At 42.0% G+C, this 20,880-nt stretch overlaps 1 protein-coding gene across 4 annotated transcripts in view; it reads left to right on the top strand.

Annotated features, from left to right (window-relative positions):
• Nucleotides 1–20,880, top strand: part of TTBK1 (tau tubulin kinase 1) — a 100,613-nt gene that overhangs the window by 20,984 nt on the left and 58,749 nt on the right. For 3 of the 4 annotated variants that reach the window (XM_063152660.1, XM_063152659.1, XM_063152661.1), the window contains 4 exons: nucleotides 2,236–2,383; nucleotides 13,977–14,050; nucleotides 16,851–16,991; nucleotides 18,245–18,349. In XM_063152660.1, coding sequence (XP_063008730.1) covers nucleotides 2,236–2,383; nucleotides 13,977–14,050; nucleotides 16,851–16,991; nucleotides 18,245–18,349 — 468 coding nt within the window. Of the gene's footprint in view, nucleotides 1–2,235; nucleotides 2,384–13,976; nucleotides 14,051–16,850; nucleotides 16,992–18,244; nucleotides 18,350–18,648; nucleotides 18,735–20,880 lie in introns of those variants that run through there. The other variant, XM_063152663.1, reaches the window with a different exon arrangement.

The raw sequence follows: 20,880 nt of genomic DNA, 5'->3' as shown, positions 1-20,880 counted from the left end.
TAGATGCTTCATTCTCTTCCTTGACTTTGTGTTTGCAGTTTCATTCCTGGTTTGGGGTTTTTTGGGTGGCATGTGCCCATCTCTCCTTTGTGTCCAACAGAAGGCTATCCCAAGTTTACCTAAGAAAGTGAACTCCCATGGAGCACCCAGACAATGAGGCAATGGATGTGACATGAGGCCCTGACCTCAGCCAAGACCTTGACTTACAGCAGCTTGCTCTGGACCAAAGCAAAGGAAATGGCTGCTGACAGCCTCATTGTTGCTGAAAAATCAAGAAGTGTGGCAGTGCCAGTGGTGATGTTGAATGGATGGTACCATCTGGTGTGCTGGGAAAAGTATGCCAGAGAATAATTTCCATAAGAGTGTGAGCAAGGATGCAAGGAAACAAAGGCAGCCTTGACAGCCTTTTATTGGCTGGAATGTGTGTATAAAATCAGTTTTCTCATTCAGCAGAAGCTTTGATCTAGATCTCGTGTGATCTCCCCTTTGTTTCTCTGTAGACCTTTATGTATCCTCCAGTTTGGCTGTTTTCCAGGTGTGCAGACTCAATATTGTCCCTCCAGTTCTCAGTTTACCTTTTTGCCTTCTTTAGCTTCTTTCCCTTTCTCATTTATATATCAGATAACAGAAGATCTTGTGTACTGAATCCTGAGGTATTAGTTGACGTGTTGTTGCTATGCTGAATCTAGCACTGTTTTGCAAGAAAGATTTTTAATAGCCAGCTCACTTAGTGTGAATTTCCAAGTGGAAGTAGGGCTGCACTGTAATAATTTATGAATAATCTGTGGTGACCTAGTTATTGGCTGTTTACTGCATAAATGTGCCTGTTTAGCCCCGTGGAAGGTCATGAGGAAAAATGACAAGAAGTTGCTCTGGACAGCAGCTTTCAAAGGGTTATCAAGTTATAGTTCAGAAACAAGGCTGGCTGTCAAGCTAGAAACACTAGTTTCTAGTGGAAAACACTTATTTCTTCAAGTGGAACTGTTTTTCTTTATGTGGGAGCCAGAAAAGCAAATTATTTTGGTCACCTTGGAGAGGAAAGAACCCTGCTCTTGGTAGGCTGGGCCCTTTGTTCAACAAACTGGACAGATGCACAGGACAGGTCTTTGGTGGTACAGAAGACACTAAAATATCATCTAAACATTGTGTAAGATCCATGTTTGACTATCTATCTGACTGAAACTTCTTTTCCTCTCTTAAGTGTTAAGTGTTATTCAGTGTAAACCTGAATTTCCTCCTGGGCAGCACAGTAGGCTTTAAATATAGCTAAGAGAAACAAATATAAAATTATTTTCCTGGCATAGACATTGACTCTTGCAGCACAAGAGGAGTCTTTATTGTACATGATTATATATAACTATGTGCACATATGCTGTCAAGTCTCAGCAGAAGGAGGATCAAGGAATCACCTTCCAGGAAAGGCAGAGGATCCTGACTTGCTCTCTGAATGGGAGGCTACTGTACAACAGGCAGACAATCTGTCTCTAGAAGGTGCATATCAAATATGCTGAATCTTATGATATCTTTAGCTTTGAGTTCATGTCAACTGAAGTAATGGATTCCTATTGTGGAGCAGTCTTTAATTTTGCCCAGAGACACAAAAAGCATAATTTGGTTGGGTTTCGAACTGAAGAGAAAAAGAGGCTGAGAAAGAATGGAGTTGTACTGGTGGCTTGTACACAACTGTTTTGAGGTCATGCTGTTAGCAGTTCTTTGAAATGTGACACTGAGATAATTTCACTACCAAAACAGATAAAGAATCTTGTAAAAGATTCCAGTGGATGTTTTGTTCTGTTTTTAAAGTCTTTGAATGAGATGCAAACTTCATTTAACTTATTTCTTGAAAGATTTGTTCCAACTACCATGGTTATGTTTTACCACAGAGATGTTTTTGTTGATGGGGAATGACAGTGGTTCTGCTGTCTCCCTGAAGGGTCTTTCCTTGAATTTTGGCAAGAACATCATGGAGGCAATAGGCATCATCATTTGCTTTTAAAAAAATATCACCTGTTATTGCTTGCTAGGCTTGTTCTCTGTTGTTAGAGCAAAGAATTTATACATAGCACTGTCAAGTGGGTAGCTGGACTTTTGCCAAGCTGTGCAGGGATTCAGGCACAGCACAGACTGGGAGCTGAGCTTGCTCTCCCTGCACAGCAGAGGAGCAGGCTCTGTGAGAGGCAGCTTGCTGATCCCTCTCGTGTACAGATTGTAGCAAACCCCTTTGTACTTTTGCAGCTGAAGAAGATTGGTGGAGGTGGCTTTGGGGAGATCTACGAGGCAATGGATTTGCTGACCCGTGAGAATGTGGCCTTGAAGGTGGAATCAGCTCAGCAGCCCAAGCAAGTCCTCAAGATGGAAGTGGCTGTCCTGAAAAAGCTGCAAGGTAAGGCAAAAAGCCATTTGGAAGTACTAAAAGTGCATGTTAACTATTAGAATCCAAAGTTGCAAATGGTTTTTATAGTTTTCTCCTCAGTTTCCATCTATATCTGATGTCATGTTAAGTCATCCAGCTCAGAAAGTTGTTACATTCTGCAACTCAAGTGAGATCCAACAACAGGGACTACTTTTTCTGCCAGGATATAAGGACAATGAGGAGACTTGGACTGAACTATTGGTCCAGTGGTCTGTGCAATCTAGTGATGCTGATTAGAAAATAAGGAATAGAGGGAGCAGCACCTGACTAGAAAATGAGGTTGCCTCCCAAAGGACATGGAGCCATGAAGCATGACAGAGTCTCCAAGTAAAATGGTTGACTAGTAGAGAAATGCAAAAAGTGGACAACAGGAGGTATGGGGAAACTGACTATTAACTAATTTTTCATGTACCTCACTGTCCTGAAGGCAAAGAGTGATGTGCCTGTTCTGAATGAGGGTGGAAAGGAGCTGTCTTGATGCAGTTGCTCCTGGCTGAAGGAGGGTGGCTTCTACTAAAAAGATTGCTATGGAGGGATGTAAACAAGGAATTTCTAAATCTGCCTTTGAGGAACTGAGAACTGCTGTTGGCTGAAGGGCATTGTGCATGATTTCCTTTTTAAGGCAAAGCCAGCTATTGCCAGGTACAGTTTATGTGTTTAACTATAAAATAAATTTTTAGGGATGTTCCTTTCTGCAGGATTCCCACTTGGGCTGAAGAAACACCTGCTGAAGCAGTGAGTAGGATCCTTATCACCAGGGCTCATGCTTCAGAGATAATGTTGTGGCCCTATGAGTCTGTACCTTTACCTTTGTACAAAATCTCCAGAGATTTAATTTAATTCGAGGGCAAGGCTGTTGCAGGCCTTGTGAAATGAGTTACTCAATGTTTGTGACAGATTGCCTCTAGGTAAAAGCCAGTGAATTATTTTTGAAGGTCACATAGTTTTCCACATTTCAGCTCTCCCAAGAGGAGGACTGATAAGGCCTCTTTTGAATACTCTGGATTGTAAAAAATGCAGCTGAGCTGTGTAAAGGAGAAATCAGCCCAGGTCATTGCGAGGACTTGTTGATCTGTGAAAGGCCTGGATGCACAAGCTCCCAGAGAGGAGCAGAGTGGGTGTCTGAGGTCTGGACACACTGCCACGAGGGCAAGTAAGGCTGTGATTGAGATTTTTTTTGTTTGGTTGTATACTTGAAACTGCTCTGAATTGAGTGAGGGTAGGACTGTGTGGAATGATGGATTTTAGAGTACCACAAACAGTGCTGTCATGCTGGCCACTGCCAATAGGTGCTGCATCCAGGGCAGGGAATGCTTGAAAAGCATGAGCTGAAATCACTAAAGCAGATCAGAAGATGTGCAAGGTGTTGACTAATACTTGTGTTTATTTCTGGAAGATTGTTGAGAATACCAAATGCTTGAATAAACACCCACATTTGTGTACAGGATGATGCTGGTAACTGGGGAGAGGGAGTGGTGGTGTATGGAACTAGAAAAAGGCCCTTGGCAAAGCAGTTAGTAAATATTCAAGAAAAGGACAGAAAAGACAGAAGAAGCAGAATTGGCTGTGCATCAGCTATCCTGTGTAAGAATGACACATTACTGCAGCCATGTTCTTTACAAATCAAGCTGTTCTGTGAGGAATTTAGCTTTTTTTGGTTGAAGGTTAATCCCCAAATGCTTTACTGAAATAAATGATAAAGTTAAAATAAGAAATTGGGTTGAGAGCATGGGGAATCACGTATTGTGTATGTTTTCACTGTGAGTGTTGCAATGAGGTGAGAAACATTTCAGGAAGGGAGATACTGCCTTTTCCCAACAGTTGGTGGGTAGAGTAAGTTTTTGGTATTGCCATAGGTGATACAGTCAGTTCATGGATTTCCAGATGAAAAGCAAGGGAACAATATTGTCTAAAATTCCTCTGTACTTTTCTGGTAGAATTGAAAATTACAATCCCTCTTAAACAGTGCAACTTTATTGTTTCCTATTTAGGTGTCACACCAACCTTAAGGGACTAATGAATGAGCTGCTGCTCTTTCCAGAACTTGTGATCAGAATCTTACACGTTGCTGGAGTTCAGCAGAGTTTGGGATAGAGAAGGTTGGCCATTGGGCCATACTGCAGACCTGGTTTGGGCACAGCCTGACCCCTGAGAGCAGCAGCTCCTGGTTGGTGTGGACTGCAGGCTGCTGCCAACTGTGAGGATTTCTGGGACAGTTTGTGGAATAGCCACATTTATACCAAATACCCAGATTTAATCACGGAGCTCAGCTCCAGGTATGACCCTCACAATGTCCTTCCTGCACCAGTCAGGTAATGAATCTTCTAGAAGAGTCTCTGAACCTTCTGATAAACACCATGTGTAGTTTTCTGCTCTGAGGGTGGCCATGTGCTGGAGCAGGTTACCCAGAGAGATGGTTGGAGATACTGAAAACCCAGCTGGATGTGAGCATGGACAACCTGCTGTAGCTGTCTCTGCTTGAGCAGGGGCATGGACTGGATGATCTCAACAGGTCCCTTCCACCACAAGTGGCTCTGAGATACTCAAGCTTTGCTGTGTGAGATCACTGCCAATCACTGCCTTGTCAGCATCTCTCACCTGCTCTGTGGAGTCATTTTGTTCTGCTCATACTTGATTTGAATTTTCTGGATGTACAGTGAGTTTTCTGCATCTGTTTAGATATATTAATATGTTTCCCAAAGGCAAAATTCTTTCTAACTTGCATTGTTACTTGCAAGGATCATAAGTTGTCTTCTGACCAAACTTCCAAATCTGTTCACTGTCTTGGGTCTGTGAGACACCATCAATGGTGCCCTTTTGTGCTTTGGGTGAAACACAATTGAGAAGTGAGCTTATGGAGTTTCTTGTTCCAGCAGGTGATAAGCTGAAGCTCTCAGTTTCCTGCTGTTGCACCTTTACCCAAGAAGTTTTTAGCAACATTTGTGTTTTTTTCTTGCCTTCCATAGACTTTAGTAGTCAAAATCAAAACCTGGTCCCGCAAAGTTGCTGTAGAATATTTCCTTGTCCAGGCTGGACTTGCAGCGCTCACGACATTCTGTCTGGTGCTACTCTATCTAATTTCTAATCAATTCCAATTTCTAATCAATTCAGAGCCAATTCTAATCAGAGCACCACAAGATAGCTTTTTATTTTAATCCTTGTGGAGCAGTATTTGCCTTACATTGTCTTGTTGCTCCTAGAGAAGCTAGTAGAGAATTACACTGCTAGGGTTGAAAATCTTACCAATAACAAATTCTGAAACTGTTTCAGGGACAGTTAAGGCACATCTGCACAGTGAATTTGGGCATGAATACAGCTTCTCTGTCAGAATACCATTTGTGTGCCAAGCCCTCATTTTATTCCCTTAACCACTACTGTGAATCTATCTTTAAGTGAGGTGTGTGTGTGATTGTACCATTTGCACACAATTTTAACATAATGGGATTTTCTGCTTTGCAGTCAAGCACTTTGAAACCAAGCCTAAGCTGCAGTGACAAAACTCCTCCTGCAGATTGTCTCCAGCAGAGGAACTTGCTGGTGCAGTTGGACCTGCCAGTGTTTTGCTCTGTAGAGAAGCCTTTGGATCACTTTAATTTAAAAGTAAATGGAAATAAGATCTGTATGGCTAAGTGAAGGAGTAACTTGCATATCCAGAGAGCAAGGACAGCTTTGGCTGGATTTTCTGTGTTCCAGCCTCTGAAGCAATGTCTCCATTAGTGAGCAGTGGGGAGCAGCAGTTGCTCATGCCTCTACATCTCCAGCAGATATGGCTTGGGCTTTACACTATAAACTTCATGGATTTATTGGGGTTTTGCTTTGGGTTAGTTCTAATCTGCCCTCCTGTCTGAGGGTGCATTTGTTGGTTTGGCCTCTCATGTAGGATTTGGGGACTACTTGGTATGCTCCTGAAATAGAAATTCATGGTCTGTTTGCTCAGAGAAAACCTTACATGACCCAAATCCACTCTGGGAGCACTGACAGGTGGTGGCTGGGATGATTTAAGGTAGTATGGGGGCTTTCTTTAAAACCTCATTGCTTCTGTAAACCAGGACTCTGAGGCTCCTGGTTTTTTGAATCATGAGGAGAAAAAAAAAAAGTGATGGTTTCCTATCATTGAACATATGGAAGGGAGAGTACTATCACATCTGGATGAGCAGATGTTTTTCCATCTCCTCAATGATTTTCTAATCCTTTAAAATACAAATGGACAGTGATCTGCCTGCTCTCTCTGTGATTTTTTTTCCCAATGCTGTATTTGCTGTGGAGCAATATTCAGGTGGCAAAGGAGCATCAGTACTACCCAGACTCAGTTTCCTGCTGCACAAGGATCTGTCGCAAGGAGTGCAGTTTGTATATCTTCTGGTCCACAGGCTCTCTAAATATGGCCACAACATTCAGTTCCCTATGCTGAGATTCTCTTTGGAGCAGCCTAGCAGGCTGTAATTTTAAATGGCCAGATTATTTTTGTGCTGAGCAATGTTTTCTGTTCATCTGCAGTGGCAATGTTGCCCTGGTGTGAGGTTACAAGGCCCTGAGTATTTGCTTTTGATCTCTCTTGGCTGCCAGATATTGCTAAGCTCCCTTCAGTGTGTTGTTTTCTTTGTAAATGCCTTCTTTTCAGTGAAACCAGTTCCATTGTGTAGGACTCTGATTAATATTATTCTGCAGTGCAGAGATCTTCTGCATATTGAGTAGTTGTGCAAGATGCAGCCTGGTCACAGGCAGTGTAGTTTTTGAATACCTGAATTTGTTACAGCAGATCCTGTACTGCTTGTTCCTTCTTTATTGCTGGGGTTGGACAGATAAGAGTTTCCTAGCACAATAATGGAAGAAGAGGAACCTTGCTTTTCTTACTTGCTGTTCCTAGGGGTTTTTGTTCTAATTACATGTGAGTTTTTTGTGTTAAAGTGCTGCCTTAATGCTCTGTGATTCAGTTTCTTTTACTTTTGCAGACACAGTTTATATGTTTCTACAATATTTTTCTAGGTGGATGTAAGCAAGCTCTCTGCAAAGACTAGAAAGCAGAGTGAATTGCCCTTGTCAGACTTGCTGTAACTTCAGCCTTTTTTGCCATCACTGCATTTTTCCATGTGGAAATATTTGAATGAACTGGCATTTGTTACACATGATTTTTATGCTATGGTGCCATTGGGTGGGGGAAGGTCATGGCATGGCTGAAAAAGGATTTAAACCACATTTTTTTGAGATGTTGTTGAATTTTTGCCCCAGTAGTATTGTGCCCTGATCTGTGTGGGATCTATTATCAGTACTCCTCTTCAAGTACTGATAATTTGGTTTAGGGAAACAACTGGAGGAAATTAGTTTCCTCTAGTTGGTAATTGTGCAAGGTCAGGTAGTTTTACCTTTAATTCCTCTAGTTGGTAATTTTGCAAGGTCAGGTAGTTTTACCTTTCATTGATTAGGGGACAACGACCAACCTTTTGGGTTTGTGCCCCTTAGTTCATTGACTTCTTGCAGAAGCACTTAATCCAGTTGGTTAAATCCTAGCTGATTACTGTTGAGTAATGTAGTTATTTAAGCCTTACTTCCAGCAGAGAATTTGTCTCCTTTCATGTTCAAAACTCCTTTGTCCAGCTGAGTTGACAAGTCCCTGAAGTCTGGCTGGTTTGTCTGGCCAGAGATGAAATTGGTAACTGCAGAGGAAAGAAGTCAATGTGAGCCAGCTCTGCCAAGCTTAAGGCAGCATTTCCAAGTAAAGTTAGATGATGAAAATAACTCTCATTTCATTTTCTAGTCCTGATGAATCCTTCATTTCTTTACAATATTTGCACAGAAGTGAATTCAATATCCCCACAATACAAAACCTGTGATAAGCTGATAAACCTGACAGTGACAGGCAAATAAAGAAGAGGATGGTTGTAAAATGTGCACTATAATATAGAGAATTGAGAAACAACTGCAGCTTTCCAAATACCAGTGAGAGCAGTTGTACAACTGCATATCCATTGCTGTGCATATCACAGAGACCCCAGCAGGGCCAAGTGCTCAAACAAGTTATGTCATGGTTAGTGACCTAAGCACTTGGGCTTTTCCCAGTATGTGACACAGATCCAGAAGAAAATTTAGGCTCTCAGGCAGAAAAGAAATTTATCTGGTTGCTCTGGCCTTTTGTCATTGAAGTTTTGAATCCCACAGCCTCTCTGGGCCCCTGTTCTAGGGTTTCACCATCCTCATGGAGGAATAAAGAAATAGCATTTAATAGGAACTTCCCACATTGCAGCTCATGCCCAGTAGTGCCTCTCTGTGTGTCTCTCTCATGGATTAACCCTGGCTGGCACTAAGTGCCACCCAGCTGCTGACTCAGTGCCCCCATGGGATGGGGAAGAGGGCAAAAATATCAAACCCATGGGCTGAGATAAGAACAGTTTATTAATTGAAATGAGAACAATAACAGTAGCGATGAAAAGGGAGATAAGAAAATGAAAGGGGGGAATAAAACCCAAGAAGTACAAGTGATGCACCACCCTCTGAGCAATGCCCAGCACATTCCCAAGCAGTGGCTCCTGGTGCATCAGCCCCAGTTTTTATACCCAGGATGACATCCCATAGTAAGCAGGATCCCTTTGGCCCATTCAGGTCAGCTGCTCCAGCTGTGCTCGTGCAAGGCCCCAAAAACTCTCTCAATGAAGCTTTTAACAGGGCTTATGGTTGTTCATTTAGACACACAGGAGAAACACCAACAAGATCTTCTCAAGAGGTCCAAACAACAAAATAGCTTCTCTGGTAGCTTTAGAAAATCAGAGAACTTTGGCAAAAGGCTGGGAGCAGCATTCAATCAACACAAAACACTTCTCAAAGCATTGACTTAGCCCACTCAGCTTCACAAACTTGAAGCCCATTTGATTTTAAGTTACTGAAAAGGAGGGAATTAGAAGAAGGAGAAGGACAGAAATGGTACAGAGAAGGACACATACAGCTGTCAACTCCTGGGTTCCACCAATATTCAGCTAATAGAAACACCAAGAGGAGGTCAGGACATGTTCTTGCCACATATTTGGCCTTAAATAGCTCTTGGCCTTCCTGGGCCCTTCTCCCAGGTGTGACTTCTGGTCACTTGGCCACTCAGGAGCTGGGTCAGGGGCTCCAGGGGTGGGATGTGGCAATTGGCAGCTCTGTCAGGCTGGGGTGCTGGCTCTAGGGGTGCACTGCCAGGCCAGGGCCCAACCTGCCCTGCCTCACACACGTGCACCCTAAAATGTCTTGAGACATCAACCTTTGCAGTGTCTCACAGCTCCCTCCTGGCTTCTTGTGCACCTCCTGACTGGCAGAGCAGGGGAACAATGAAAAGTCCTTGACTTAGGGTAGGAGCTAAGCAACAGCCTAAATTAAACACTCATGTGTTACCAACACTGTTCTCATCCTAAATACAACACACAGCACTGTAACAGCTACCAGGAGTAAAATGAACTCCAGCCCACGCAAAACCAGGACAAGCTCTGAGGAAAGTCAGGCTCCATCTTCTTGGCACTCTTGTGTTGGACCAGCAGAGAGTTTCCCTTCTAGTGCCTTCCTAAAGGCTGAACAAACCCAGTTCTCTGGCACTTTCTGTTAATTTAATCTGCTACATTTTCCTTTCCTTGCCGCCATCCTGGTGGCCCTGCTGAACTCGTGATATTGGCATTGTGCAGGAGAAAATGCAAGAATTGGTGAGGTAACAGTAATAAGAGTAACAATTGCTATGAGATTTATGATAATTCATGCAGCAGAAGTTACTTCAGTGTTTTGGGTGAACTGATAGGAATGAGACAGCTACTCCATGGAGGTGAATCACAGAATTTTAGCATAAAATTAAAAGATTACATTTTTTAACTTCTTTGTGGAGAAGACTGGTTACTGGTTTTCTGGTGAAAACACAGGAAATATGAAGTCTCTTACAAAAAAACCAACTTCAAGTTGCAACAATAATGTCACATATTTCTTTCTTAGTATTTATTTGATTCGTTTCATTGCTGCATTGAAAATACATTAGGGATATTTAAGAACTTAAATGAGTAGAAGATTGGAATGAATATTGGTGCCCACCAGTTTGAAATTGATCCTTGTGAAAAAATAGACTCAAAAAAGGATCATAATTTAGGTTCTTTTAGGGGCTGTGTAATGAAAACTTTTAATGTAATGAAAATTTTAAAGTATTCAAATGGGGACTTTAATCATATCTCTACAAGGTGATGAATATCTCTCCAAGGGTTATACATGAGAACATAATTATTGACTGTCATTTTTAAGTTTCTTCAGAAAAAGGATGGTGAAGACCATTTCAGTGACTGAAATCTTTCTTACCACATATTATATGGGACATTATTATGTTCATTGTAGTTAAAAGACTGCAGTAGAAAGAATATTTTTCTGTGGCTGAACATTAAAATTTTACCTTAACTAAATGCTTGTGAACAAAATAAAACACTCTGAAACTTTTCTCAAGTCAGTGCTTATGAACATTGGGCTGATGTATTCCTCCAATGTTAGTAATTAACTGGCCAAAACTCTTCATAATCTATTGCCCTGTTTTTTGCTTTGTTTTAGTAACAAACAAAAGCAGATACAGAGCATATTTTCTATGGTATAACTTGTGACCCTCTGGAATATCTGGGTGATTGTTGAGCAGAGCAGTCTAGCAGTAAAATGGTTGTGATGCTTCCCATACCAAGTATATCTTGGGGAAAAAAATACATTGCTCCCCTCGCTTCTTTCTTTTCTGGGTTCAAATATGCTTTGCTGCTCTCTTCTATGATCTCCATGCTCGAGGAGGGCATGTGTGAGAAGAGAGGCTATTTCCTGCTGCCTTAAAGGGAATTTATGGATGGAATGACAATTCCAGCATCCTGTCTGCACAGGAGGCAATTACACATGATTGTTCTTGTGTGCTTCACAATTCTGCTCAGCCTCAGGACTGAGCAGCAGGAATCCCAAAATCACACCTGACTGTCAGCCTCCATCTGCTGCTTCAGCATGGCATGAGCTGCTCCAGGAGAGCAAACAGTTGTAATCTGGTGCCTCCTTTAGATGAAAAATGAGTGAAAGGCTCTGGAACCCAGAGGGTTTGGTGCTGCAGGCATTCATCCCACCTGTAGGACTGGCTGGCCGTACATGCAGCGCTTCTAAATGTGGCCTGCCTTTCCTACACTCTGTTATATTCTTTTTGTTTCATGCAGAAATGGGCACAGTTTTCCTTCACCTCCTTTCTTCTGTTTTCCTGGTGTTGCTTGTGTTGCAAGGCAGTGCATGGCAGAGCTGTTCCAGGCAGAGCCTAAATTCCCAAGACCAACTGGCCGTGTTTTAAAGCCTGTTTTAGATTGGAAAGGAGGATTCAGTATAAAATCATGTCAGTTTGGGGATGCAGGTAATCAAGAACTGTCAGTCCATTATTTTCAAAAGTTGTAGTAAGCAGAAACACGTTGTCATCCTAAACAAGCACAAGATTCTCAAAAAGAATAAAAACTAAAATGCTTTTTCTTTCTGTAAAATGTTGTGATCCAGAAAATAGTGGTGTTATGGAGGAAACAGATTTAAAAGAATTTTTAGAAATTAGCAAGGATATGTCTTAAGTCATACCACTGGACACTACCCCTCTGGTTTCACTGAAATTAGTGATTTAGATGGGCAGGTTCTCCCTTGCTTTTTAATGCTTATCTGTAGTTTTGCAGCAACAAAAAGCATGTGGCGTCCGTGCTTTGCAATTATTTAAAAAAATAAAAGCAAGTTTAAAAAAAAATGAGTAATTTACCCTTTTCACTACACAATAGCTCTCATTGTCACTAGAAACAGTCACTGTGTTTTGGCTTTTGCCTCAATATCCATCCCCTGGTGCTCTGAAAGGCGAACAAAGGAAAGTGGGACTCTGTAAATCTGTGAATCATGGCTGGGATGAATGTGGGCTTGCTCCTGTCCATCCTCTCTGCCCCCTGTGTGGGTGGCCAGCTTGCTGAAGCACAGGAGTGTCATGAGATCCTAGAGAAACAGAACTGATGCTTTCTGAGGTTGCCCAGATGTGTTGACTTTGTAGTGACAGCTCTGGCTCTCAGGGTCCCTTCACACTAGCAGAGAGTTGATGTTATTTCTACACTGCCTATTTCCATTAAGATATTTGAAAAAACTCCTTTTCATTGTCCCCTGCAGGATGGGGATGGTCACCTCACAGAGACAGGGACAAGGCAGAGGTGTTTAACACATTCTTTGCCTCTGTCTTCAACATGGCTGATGGACCAAGGTGGTCTCAGTGCCCTGAGCCTGGAGGATCTTGGCTGTGAGAATGATCAATTCCCAGTTGAGCCTGAAATTGTGCAGAGTCTGCTGCTCCAGCTGGGTCCCTACAAATCTGTGAGGCTTAAAGGAATTCAGCCAAGAATCCTCAAAGAGCTGGCTGATGTCATTGAAAAGCCTCTCTCCATGATTTTTGAGTGGTCTTGGTAATCCAGAGAGGTCCTAGCTGACTGGAAGCTGGTGAGTGTTGTCCTGATCTTCAGGAAGGGAAAGAAGGAGGACCCCAGAAACTACAGGTCTGTCAGTGTCACTTCAGTGCCTGGTGAAGTTGCTGGGCAGATGGTTCCAGGAGGCATTGAAAACCAGCTGGGGCAACCCTGGATGTACAGACTGGGGAATGAAAGCTGGAAAGCAGTGCCATGGAAAGGGGCCTGGGGATCCTGGTCCATGGCACGTTGAACATGGGTCAGCAGTGCCCTGGCAGCCAGGAGGGACAACCCTGTCCTGAGGGTATCAGGCACAGCATGGTGTCTTAGTTTGGAAAGACAATTGTCTGCTAAGGAAGGCAGGAGCCTCCCCTGAAATGGAGAATGTAAACCCCCTCCCTCCAAATTGCTATAAATTTGAAATTAAGGGGCTCTCGGGCAAAAATATGGGAGCAGGAATAACTGTTTTTTATTAGGGATGAAAATAAAAAGATAAAATAAACAATGCAGTAAACCAACACTGACAGAGTCAGAATATGACCTGACACCCTGTGGGTCAGGGTGTTGGTAGCAATCCAATTGGAATTGTGCCTGCAGCCCTCGTGGAGTGTCAGATGTGGTTCTGTTGGAGCAGTGATCCTGTAGAAAAGGGTGTATTCTTCCTCTGAAGATCCAGTGGAAGAAGAGGCAGCTGCTGTTCCTCTGGGAAATCCAGTGGAGAAGCTGTGCTGGTGTTCCAGAATCTCCAGAATCCCCAGATTATATCTGGGTAGGAACACTTGGCTCTTTCCTCTGGGCATTTTAAAATGAAATGGCTTTTATGTTTCAGTGGAGTATTTCCATAAACATCTTTGTTTTTCAGTTGTCTCTGACTATAAAAATCAGGGTTTGCTCATGTTGAGGTAGCATTAGATTAACTGTTTCAGGGTAAGCAGTGCTAGTAGGTAAGTGTGGTGGTGGTGTGTACAAGTCAGCTTGAACTGAGTAAAGTTAGTGTAATGAGCTGAGCTCAGTTTTTTATGCATAACTCCTTACCTGATACCATTTTATGGGTACCAGCCCTGAATCAGAAACCATTTCTCTAAACATGATGATCATAGGGTTGTTATGTTGTGTTCATTTCTGTTTCTTTTCAGGGAAGGATCATGTTTGCAGATTTATTGGCTGTGGAAGAAATGAAAAGTTCAATTATGTGGTCATGCAGCTTCAGGTGAGTTCTGTCCTTTGCCTCTCCTGTCTGTCCCATAGAGATGGCATCACTGGGAAGAATTTACACTGAGAGAATAAGGCCAAGCACTGGTGTAAAGACTTAGTTGTACACAGAAAGAGGGTGGAATGAAAAAGAGTGAGAAGGGCTGGTGCTGCTCTTGATATCCCTTGGGATGGCTCCAGTCGTCAAGATGTGCTAAAATATTTCATAGCTCTGCTTTTCTGTTCAAGATGGCTTTCTGTCAATTTTCTGGGGAAAGCACTTCAATTCAGAATGCTCACAGGAGCAGCCCACAGCATTGTGCAGCAGTGGCAGCTCTTTGGAACACCTCCTGCTGATCTGTGATGCAGCATTCAAAATATGCCTTGTGTCAGAGCTCAGAGTGAGCCATGGTGTCACAGCAGCAGCACAGTTTCTCTGTGAAAGGCCATGATCTCTGGCTCCCCTGTCTCTCCCAAGCTCAGCATTCTGCTCTGGAAGTGTTTCCTCCTGTATGAACACTGCTGATATCAAGTCAATAAGGGCAAGTACTTGGGTAGCTACCACATGGTGACTGCACTGCTGGGCAGTAGGTGAAGCAAAACAGGTACCAGCAAATCCCAGTATTTCTTTAAAATAAACTTCTGATTCTTTTGTAGTTCTGCTTTGCAAGACAGTTGTATAAAACCAGTAAACTCCTGGTGCTTGATTTTGCCTTTTATGCACCATTGGCATCCCAACTGCTGTTATGGATAAAAAAAAATCCTTTCCTTTCTAAACAACCCTGGCTACTGCTGCTGCTGCAGTGTGGGCATGAATATGATTCATGAAAGGGCTAGTCTGGAGCTCAGGGAAGAACAAGGCTTCTACCCTCCCAATCCTGTCCTTACCAAGCCTGATCAAAGAGACTTTATCTTGGAAAGAAATTTCTCTGCATGGGTTCTCTTACTTTCTAGTTTGTTCTTGACTATGTAACCGAGCTCGTAGAGTAGGCAGAGCTAAAAATAATTTCATTATTTGCAGATGAAGATGTTGATGCATGAGGCATTAGCTAGTTCTGCACCATCACTGTTCAGGCTAAAATTCTCCTTCAACTTCAAGACATGCTGAGACATGGTTTATCATGTGTCACTCTGAATGTTTTGTACTGCAATTCTCCTTTTCAGTCACCAGGACTGAGGCTTCCACTCTCAAGCTTTGCAACTCATTGCATCTTCACTGTTCCATAATCAGCCTGACAGTGTTTATTTGGAAAATAATGCTCATTTTGTGTCTTTTCCTGGTAGCAATAGCAGCTGAGGAAACTTGTAGCACATTTCAGCGTGCAACCTTAAAAAATGAGCCTTGCTTTCCATATTATCATTGGATAAGAGAGCTGGTGTTCAAGGAGCAGCTTTACAGTGGAAAGCAAGATCTGCTGTCAGTTCAGTAACTTGGATATTTCAGAACAGCAATAACAAAGCTGTGCTGCCTCTAGTAAAGTGTCACAGAAATTCAAGAAGATAAGCACTAGAGAGGTGGTTTAGTTTGATTTTGTTCATGTTAAGGAGCAAACCTGGGTGGACTGCTGTGGCTTGGCTGTATCTATGAGCTGGCCTGTGTCAGGTGTGATTCTTCAAGGGTCCAGAGCCTTAAGTGAATCATGGCTCAAAACAATTTGGGAGACTTGTCATATGCTACATGAGCCAGCTGGCACCTTGATGTCTGTACCTAACTTGAGAACTGGAAACAAGTGGATGAAGAGATGGCATTTGGAGAGCAATCACTGTTTTCTTCTCAGCTGTTTGATTTTTTAATATATTTGCTGTTGGGAATTTTGCTTGAATTCATGTGGACTTGTATTACAAGCATATGTCTTCTCTAGATGCTAGATGTGTTCTGTATATGTTTTACAGAAGCAGAATCAAGAGATTCTAAAGCATAACAATGAGCAGCATGTCCCTTAGCTTTTATTCCTTGTGAATGTTCTCTGAAACAGCAGGTTCTTGTCCCTAGTGTTTTTAATGAGTTGGTAAATGCATTAGTTCTGTGGGTTACAAGAGCACTCTGCCATGGAATACAATCATTTTAGTAGCTTCTCTTTACAAAGCTAAAGAGGTACAGACAAAACTGAGATGACAGACATCAAATAATACTGGGATTTTTTATTGCATTTACTCTGTCATTTTTTCCCTTTTCTTTCCTATATTGTCCTGATTTTCATGCATAGCTGGTAGCCCTTTTGTTTTTCCTCAGAAATTTAATTAACTGGAGGTAAATTAGCAATTTGTTTTGATAGCTATTAAGTCAGTGGGAAAATCCTCCTCTCCTGATTTTGGGTATGATTTTACTGATAGACAGCTTTCCCCATTGTGGTGTTGCCACAACAATGCTGGCTTGAGCTTGAACCAGACCATGTGTGCTAGGAAGTTTCTGATGAAACTGCAGCACCACGACCTGCTGGAATTTGTACTGCTTAAATCTTTAGAAGGCTCAGAGAGCAGTCAGAGGTTGTGCTGAAATCAGCTTCTGTATGGTCTGGGTTTAACAGTGAGGAGATGCTGGTCTTTCCAGTCTGAGGCACTGCTGTCCATGCTGTTTCTATTTACAAATAGTGACCAGCTGACTTCTCAAGATACCATATTTTTATCTTCTTATCAGCAAATGCATCACTTAAAAACTAAAATGAACTACTGGAAGATCTCACAAGAAATAAAGCAGACATGGCATGAGCTCCTCTCTGAGTAGCATGTCTGGTTTTTTGGTGTTGTATGTTAGAGCTCACAGCTGTGAAAGGCTCTGCTTTCCTGTGGTGGTTTAAGTGTTCCATTGACCATTTCAGGGCAGAAACCTTGCAGATCTCAGAAGGAGTCAGCCTCGGGGGACTTTCACACTGAGCACAACGCTGCGACTGGGCAAACAGATTCTGGAGTCAATAGAAGCCATTCACTCTGTGGGGTTCCTGCATCGGGACATCAAGCCTGTATGTTGTTTTGGAAATTTTCCTTTGGTTTTATGTCTGTCTGTTCTGCTTGAGTCAATAAAGACAGTGTGAGTACGGGCAGGTCTCAACAGATACATTTAGGCTTCCTTGCACACTTCCACTGTCTGACATGTTTGATATTTTCTATAGGTACAGAATAGTAATATTGTATTGTCCTTCTTTTAGGTGCATAGAAAACCAGCTTTTATTGGCAGAGGCTGCTCCATGGTGGGTTGGTAGCTGTCAGTCCTACTTGCACCAGTCAGGATCCCATGATGAAGCAGTCTAGTTCTGAATGGCCCTTTGGAGCCCAGCCAATTATCTCTGTAAAAGTTGTTCAGAAAGGAAGTCTTGTTCTGTGACACATCACTCGAATAAATGTTAATTCATGTATTTGACTTAGCTAAACCATGCTCTTAATCCTACATGAGTGATTGCCAGAAGAATTGGAGCACAGTTTCCAGTGTCAGAAACACAGTCACATTGTTGGTCATCTGCCTAGGCAAAGCACAGTAATTCCAGGTCTCATTGTAGAAGCCAGTCTTCTTCCTACAGCTCTTCACTACTTGACCTGAACGCTTGTTGCTGTGCCATACCTGTGACCAACTTCTTTCTAGCAAAGTCATTTGCTCCTTTTAAAATCAGCTGCTTTTGGCTGACTGGATTCAGCTGAAAACCAGTCACTGATGTTAGCTACAAATCCTTTAGCAGCCACCCATTATGGTAAAGGATAGAACTTTAGGATTGAGGTTAAAAAAAGGAAAAGCTCTGTTTGCTTGTTATTGGTTTATTTACTAAGAACCAAGCCTGGTGTTTTCTATATGCCTCAATGTTCAGATAGATCTTGGCAGTGCAGTAAATGGAGATCCTGGGAGTTAGGGCAGAATAATTCATGCTAGCAGCTGAACTATGAACAGAAGCATTTGCCTACAAGAACTCCAGCCTGTTATGCAAATCATGGAGTTCTCACTGCAGAACTAGTGGTGTTAAATGTAGCTCTTTGTCAGAGCAGCAGAAATTTAGCTAACCTAGTGTGAATTTTAGCAATTTTGAGACTCCTCATCTGCAAAGCGAACTTCTTATCAAGGCAGTGATTCTCCAATCATGATGTTTAAGGTGCATCTTAAAATGAATCTCTATGACTCGTTTCCACCATAGGCATGTGGAGCTGCATGATGGAATTTTGCTAACAAATGGCCACTCCTACCCAAGCAGCTGGCTTCAGTTTGACTTTTCTTTCCTTCTTTGTCCAGTCCAACTTTGCCATGGGCCGGTTACCTTCGACATACAGGAAGTGCTACATGTTAGACTTTGGGCTGGCCCGCCAGTACACCAACACTACTGGGGAAGTTCGACCAGTAAGTACATTTCAGGCAGTGTTTTTCCATTTCTGCCACTGATTAGGAATGGAAAGGTTTTGTGGTTCTGTTTGTTTTGTTGCTGTTGTGTGTGGTCGTTGTGTTGCGCTGCATTTTCTGCAAGGTGAGAAGCAGCAATTGACTTCAGTTGAGTTGGGGATCTGAGAAGGGTGATAGATCTTGTCTTAAAGGTTGTGTGGCTTTTTCTTTTTTTTTTTTTCTGTTTTGTTTTATTTCCTTTAGGATAATCCTGTTTTCCACAGGCTTGCAATACTTGCTGAGTACAATATGGACTAACAAAGAGGGTGAGCCCAGTGCTGGCCATGTAACTTTTGTAGCCCCAGGGGACTGGTCTGGTTCAGTTCTCTGTGGTCTGGTGAAACAGGTTGGTGTGTTCTTAAAGCTTTTGATGAAAAAGTGTGCTAGAAGTTAAAAGCTGACCTGATCTCTGGGGCTGAGCTTACTGTGATGCTGTTCTCACCCTTCCTGGCTTTGGTTTTATGTCTACTGCCCCTATCCAGATTTCCTAGCAGGGATATTTCAGTGTGCCTGCCTGGAGGGGAGGTAAGGGCAGGGGGCTTGTGATGTGTAATATGGGTTTTATCTTCAGTTCTTTTACCAGCATGGTGTTATCTGGGGTCACTCATAAGGATGTGTAAAGCTTCAGATATTCTAGGATCTGTGAGAGAATTCCTATATTTATTTCAGAACACAGTGCAAGCAGAGAGTGCTGATACAATATCTCTGTTTATCATCCTAAGCTTGCAGCTTTGGATCTGCACACTTTTTCCACGTGCAAAATAATTGTTGTTCTGGAAAGTGTTGATAATGTGCTAGCTAAACACAGAGACTCTGTAGTGCAGGGTATGTTTGGGGAGTGGGAAGAAAGCAAAGGCCAGTGAGCAAATTTTGTGTCTTTAGCAGATGAATGTAGCTGGGGAGGTTTTTTTCTTTTTTTTTTTTTTTTCCTTCTTTCATAAGTCTTTTCAGTTTTCTTTTTCTCTGTAGTTGGGAGCAGCTCCAAAGGTTGTGCCTGCCTCTTATTCTTAGAAAGACACATGTTATGTACTACTGGGCTTCTTTGTCAGTGCTTTTTAGTTTGAGGATAACCCTTCTCCATATTGCCCTTCAAAAAATATAGTCCCATTCCTTTCCTCTTTCTGCAGTCAGAATTGAAGTCCATTACAGCTTGAAACTGGTATTTGATTTTCTGCAAAATTCCTTCATTTCTTAATGAAATAATTCTTTACATCTGTATTTCAAGTCCCATTATTTAAACACTGTTCTTTCTTTACAATTAAAGAAATTAATTTTTCCACATGTCTCTTCTTTTGAATCCTCTATTTTGTTCCTTTCTCACTGTAATTTAAAATTATTTCACTTTTAGTTTGCTCCTAGGCCCTGTGAAAAGTCTCCATTCATTTGGGATGTAGGAGGATCACACAGGTTGTAGTCTCATATACCTGATGTACCTGTTCTCCCACACCACACTTCAGGGAGTCAGGCTTTTTGACAGAAATGATACAGCAAAAAACCACATAAATATTCACTTCAGTGCCTTTTAACATTATGCAATAGTCACTGGGCTCTTTGGTCCTTTTGCTGCCTGATACCACTTTGAGTCCCACTTACCAGAGCAAGGCATTTGTCTGGAGAAGCACGGAGTGATTGCTGCCCAAGTAATGCACTGAGGATTAGGAAGGAGATGGATGGTATGAAGGCAAGAGAGATGAAACATTTTGTGGTGTTTTTGCATTGGGGTTTTTTTAATAAGAACTTTATCAGTCGTTTCACTGAAGAGATATTATTTCAACCCAGTAAGGTAATTATTTTTTCTCCATTCTCTTTCCGTTCATTTATCCATGGAGAAGACATTTTCTGAAAAATCCTGAGCCTAGTATTTCTTTGGTTTGGTTCTGAGGTACAATACACAAGATAGGTGAGGGAAGGGGCTCACTCCCTTTTTTTGGAAGCATGTCTGGATTTTGTTTTCAGTCATATTCAATTTTTTAACAGAATTTTTCTGCTCACATAGGTTCTCTGCAGTTTCCTACAGTTTCAGAAGCATTGTCATACTTTATGAATAATACCATAAAAGTATCACCTGTTTTCATATCCTCTGAAATTCAGAGCCACAATCTTATTATCACCTTTTCAAAAAAACCCTGAATGACTTTCTAGTAATACAGATAATGAGCCAGGTCTTTAGGATGCTGTGGGTTTGTTAGGTTTTGGGGTTTTTTTTAACTTACCTCTTGCCTCTTACTTTCTAGAGACTGATTAAAGCTTTGAAGTGGGATCATTTCAAGGGCTGTCCCAGCAGTTTTTATAAAGGGAGCTGTTACTCTGCTGAGCCTTTGATGAGTGTTATGGATTTGATCTCTTTATCTCTACAGAGGATGGATACTTGACACTTGAGCTTGATAGATCAGCATTTGTGAAGTTATGGCCCACTTGACGTAACTAAATCCAGATTTATTCTGAATCTGAATTTGTCCTGTGCTTCTAGGAAAACAAAACTGATCTCCCTT

The sequence above is a fragment of the Melospiza melodia genome, chromosome 3 (genome assembly GCF_035770615.1).
Source record: "Melospiza melodia melodia isolate bMelMel2 chromosome 3, bMelMel2.pri, whole genome shotgun sequence".
NCBI classification, from domain to species: Eukaryota; Metazoa; Chordata; class Aves; order Passeriformes; family Passerellidae; genus Melospiza; species Melospiza melodia.
The sequence above is the reverse complement of the archived record's forward strand: the minus strand, read 5'-3'. Positions and strand labels throughout refer to the sequence as shown.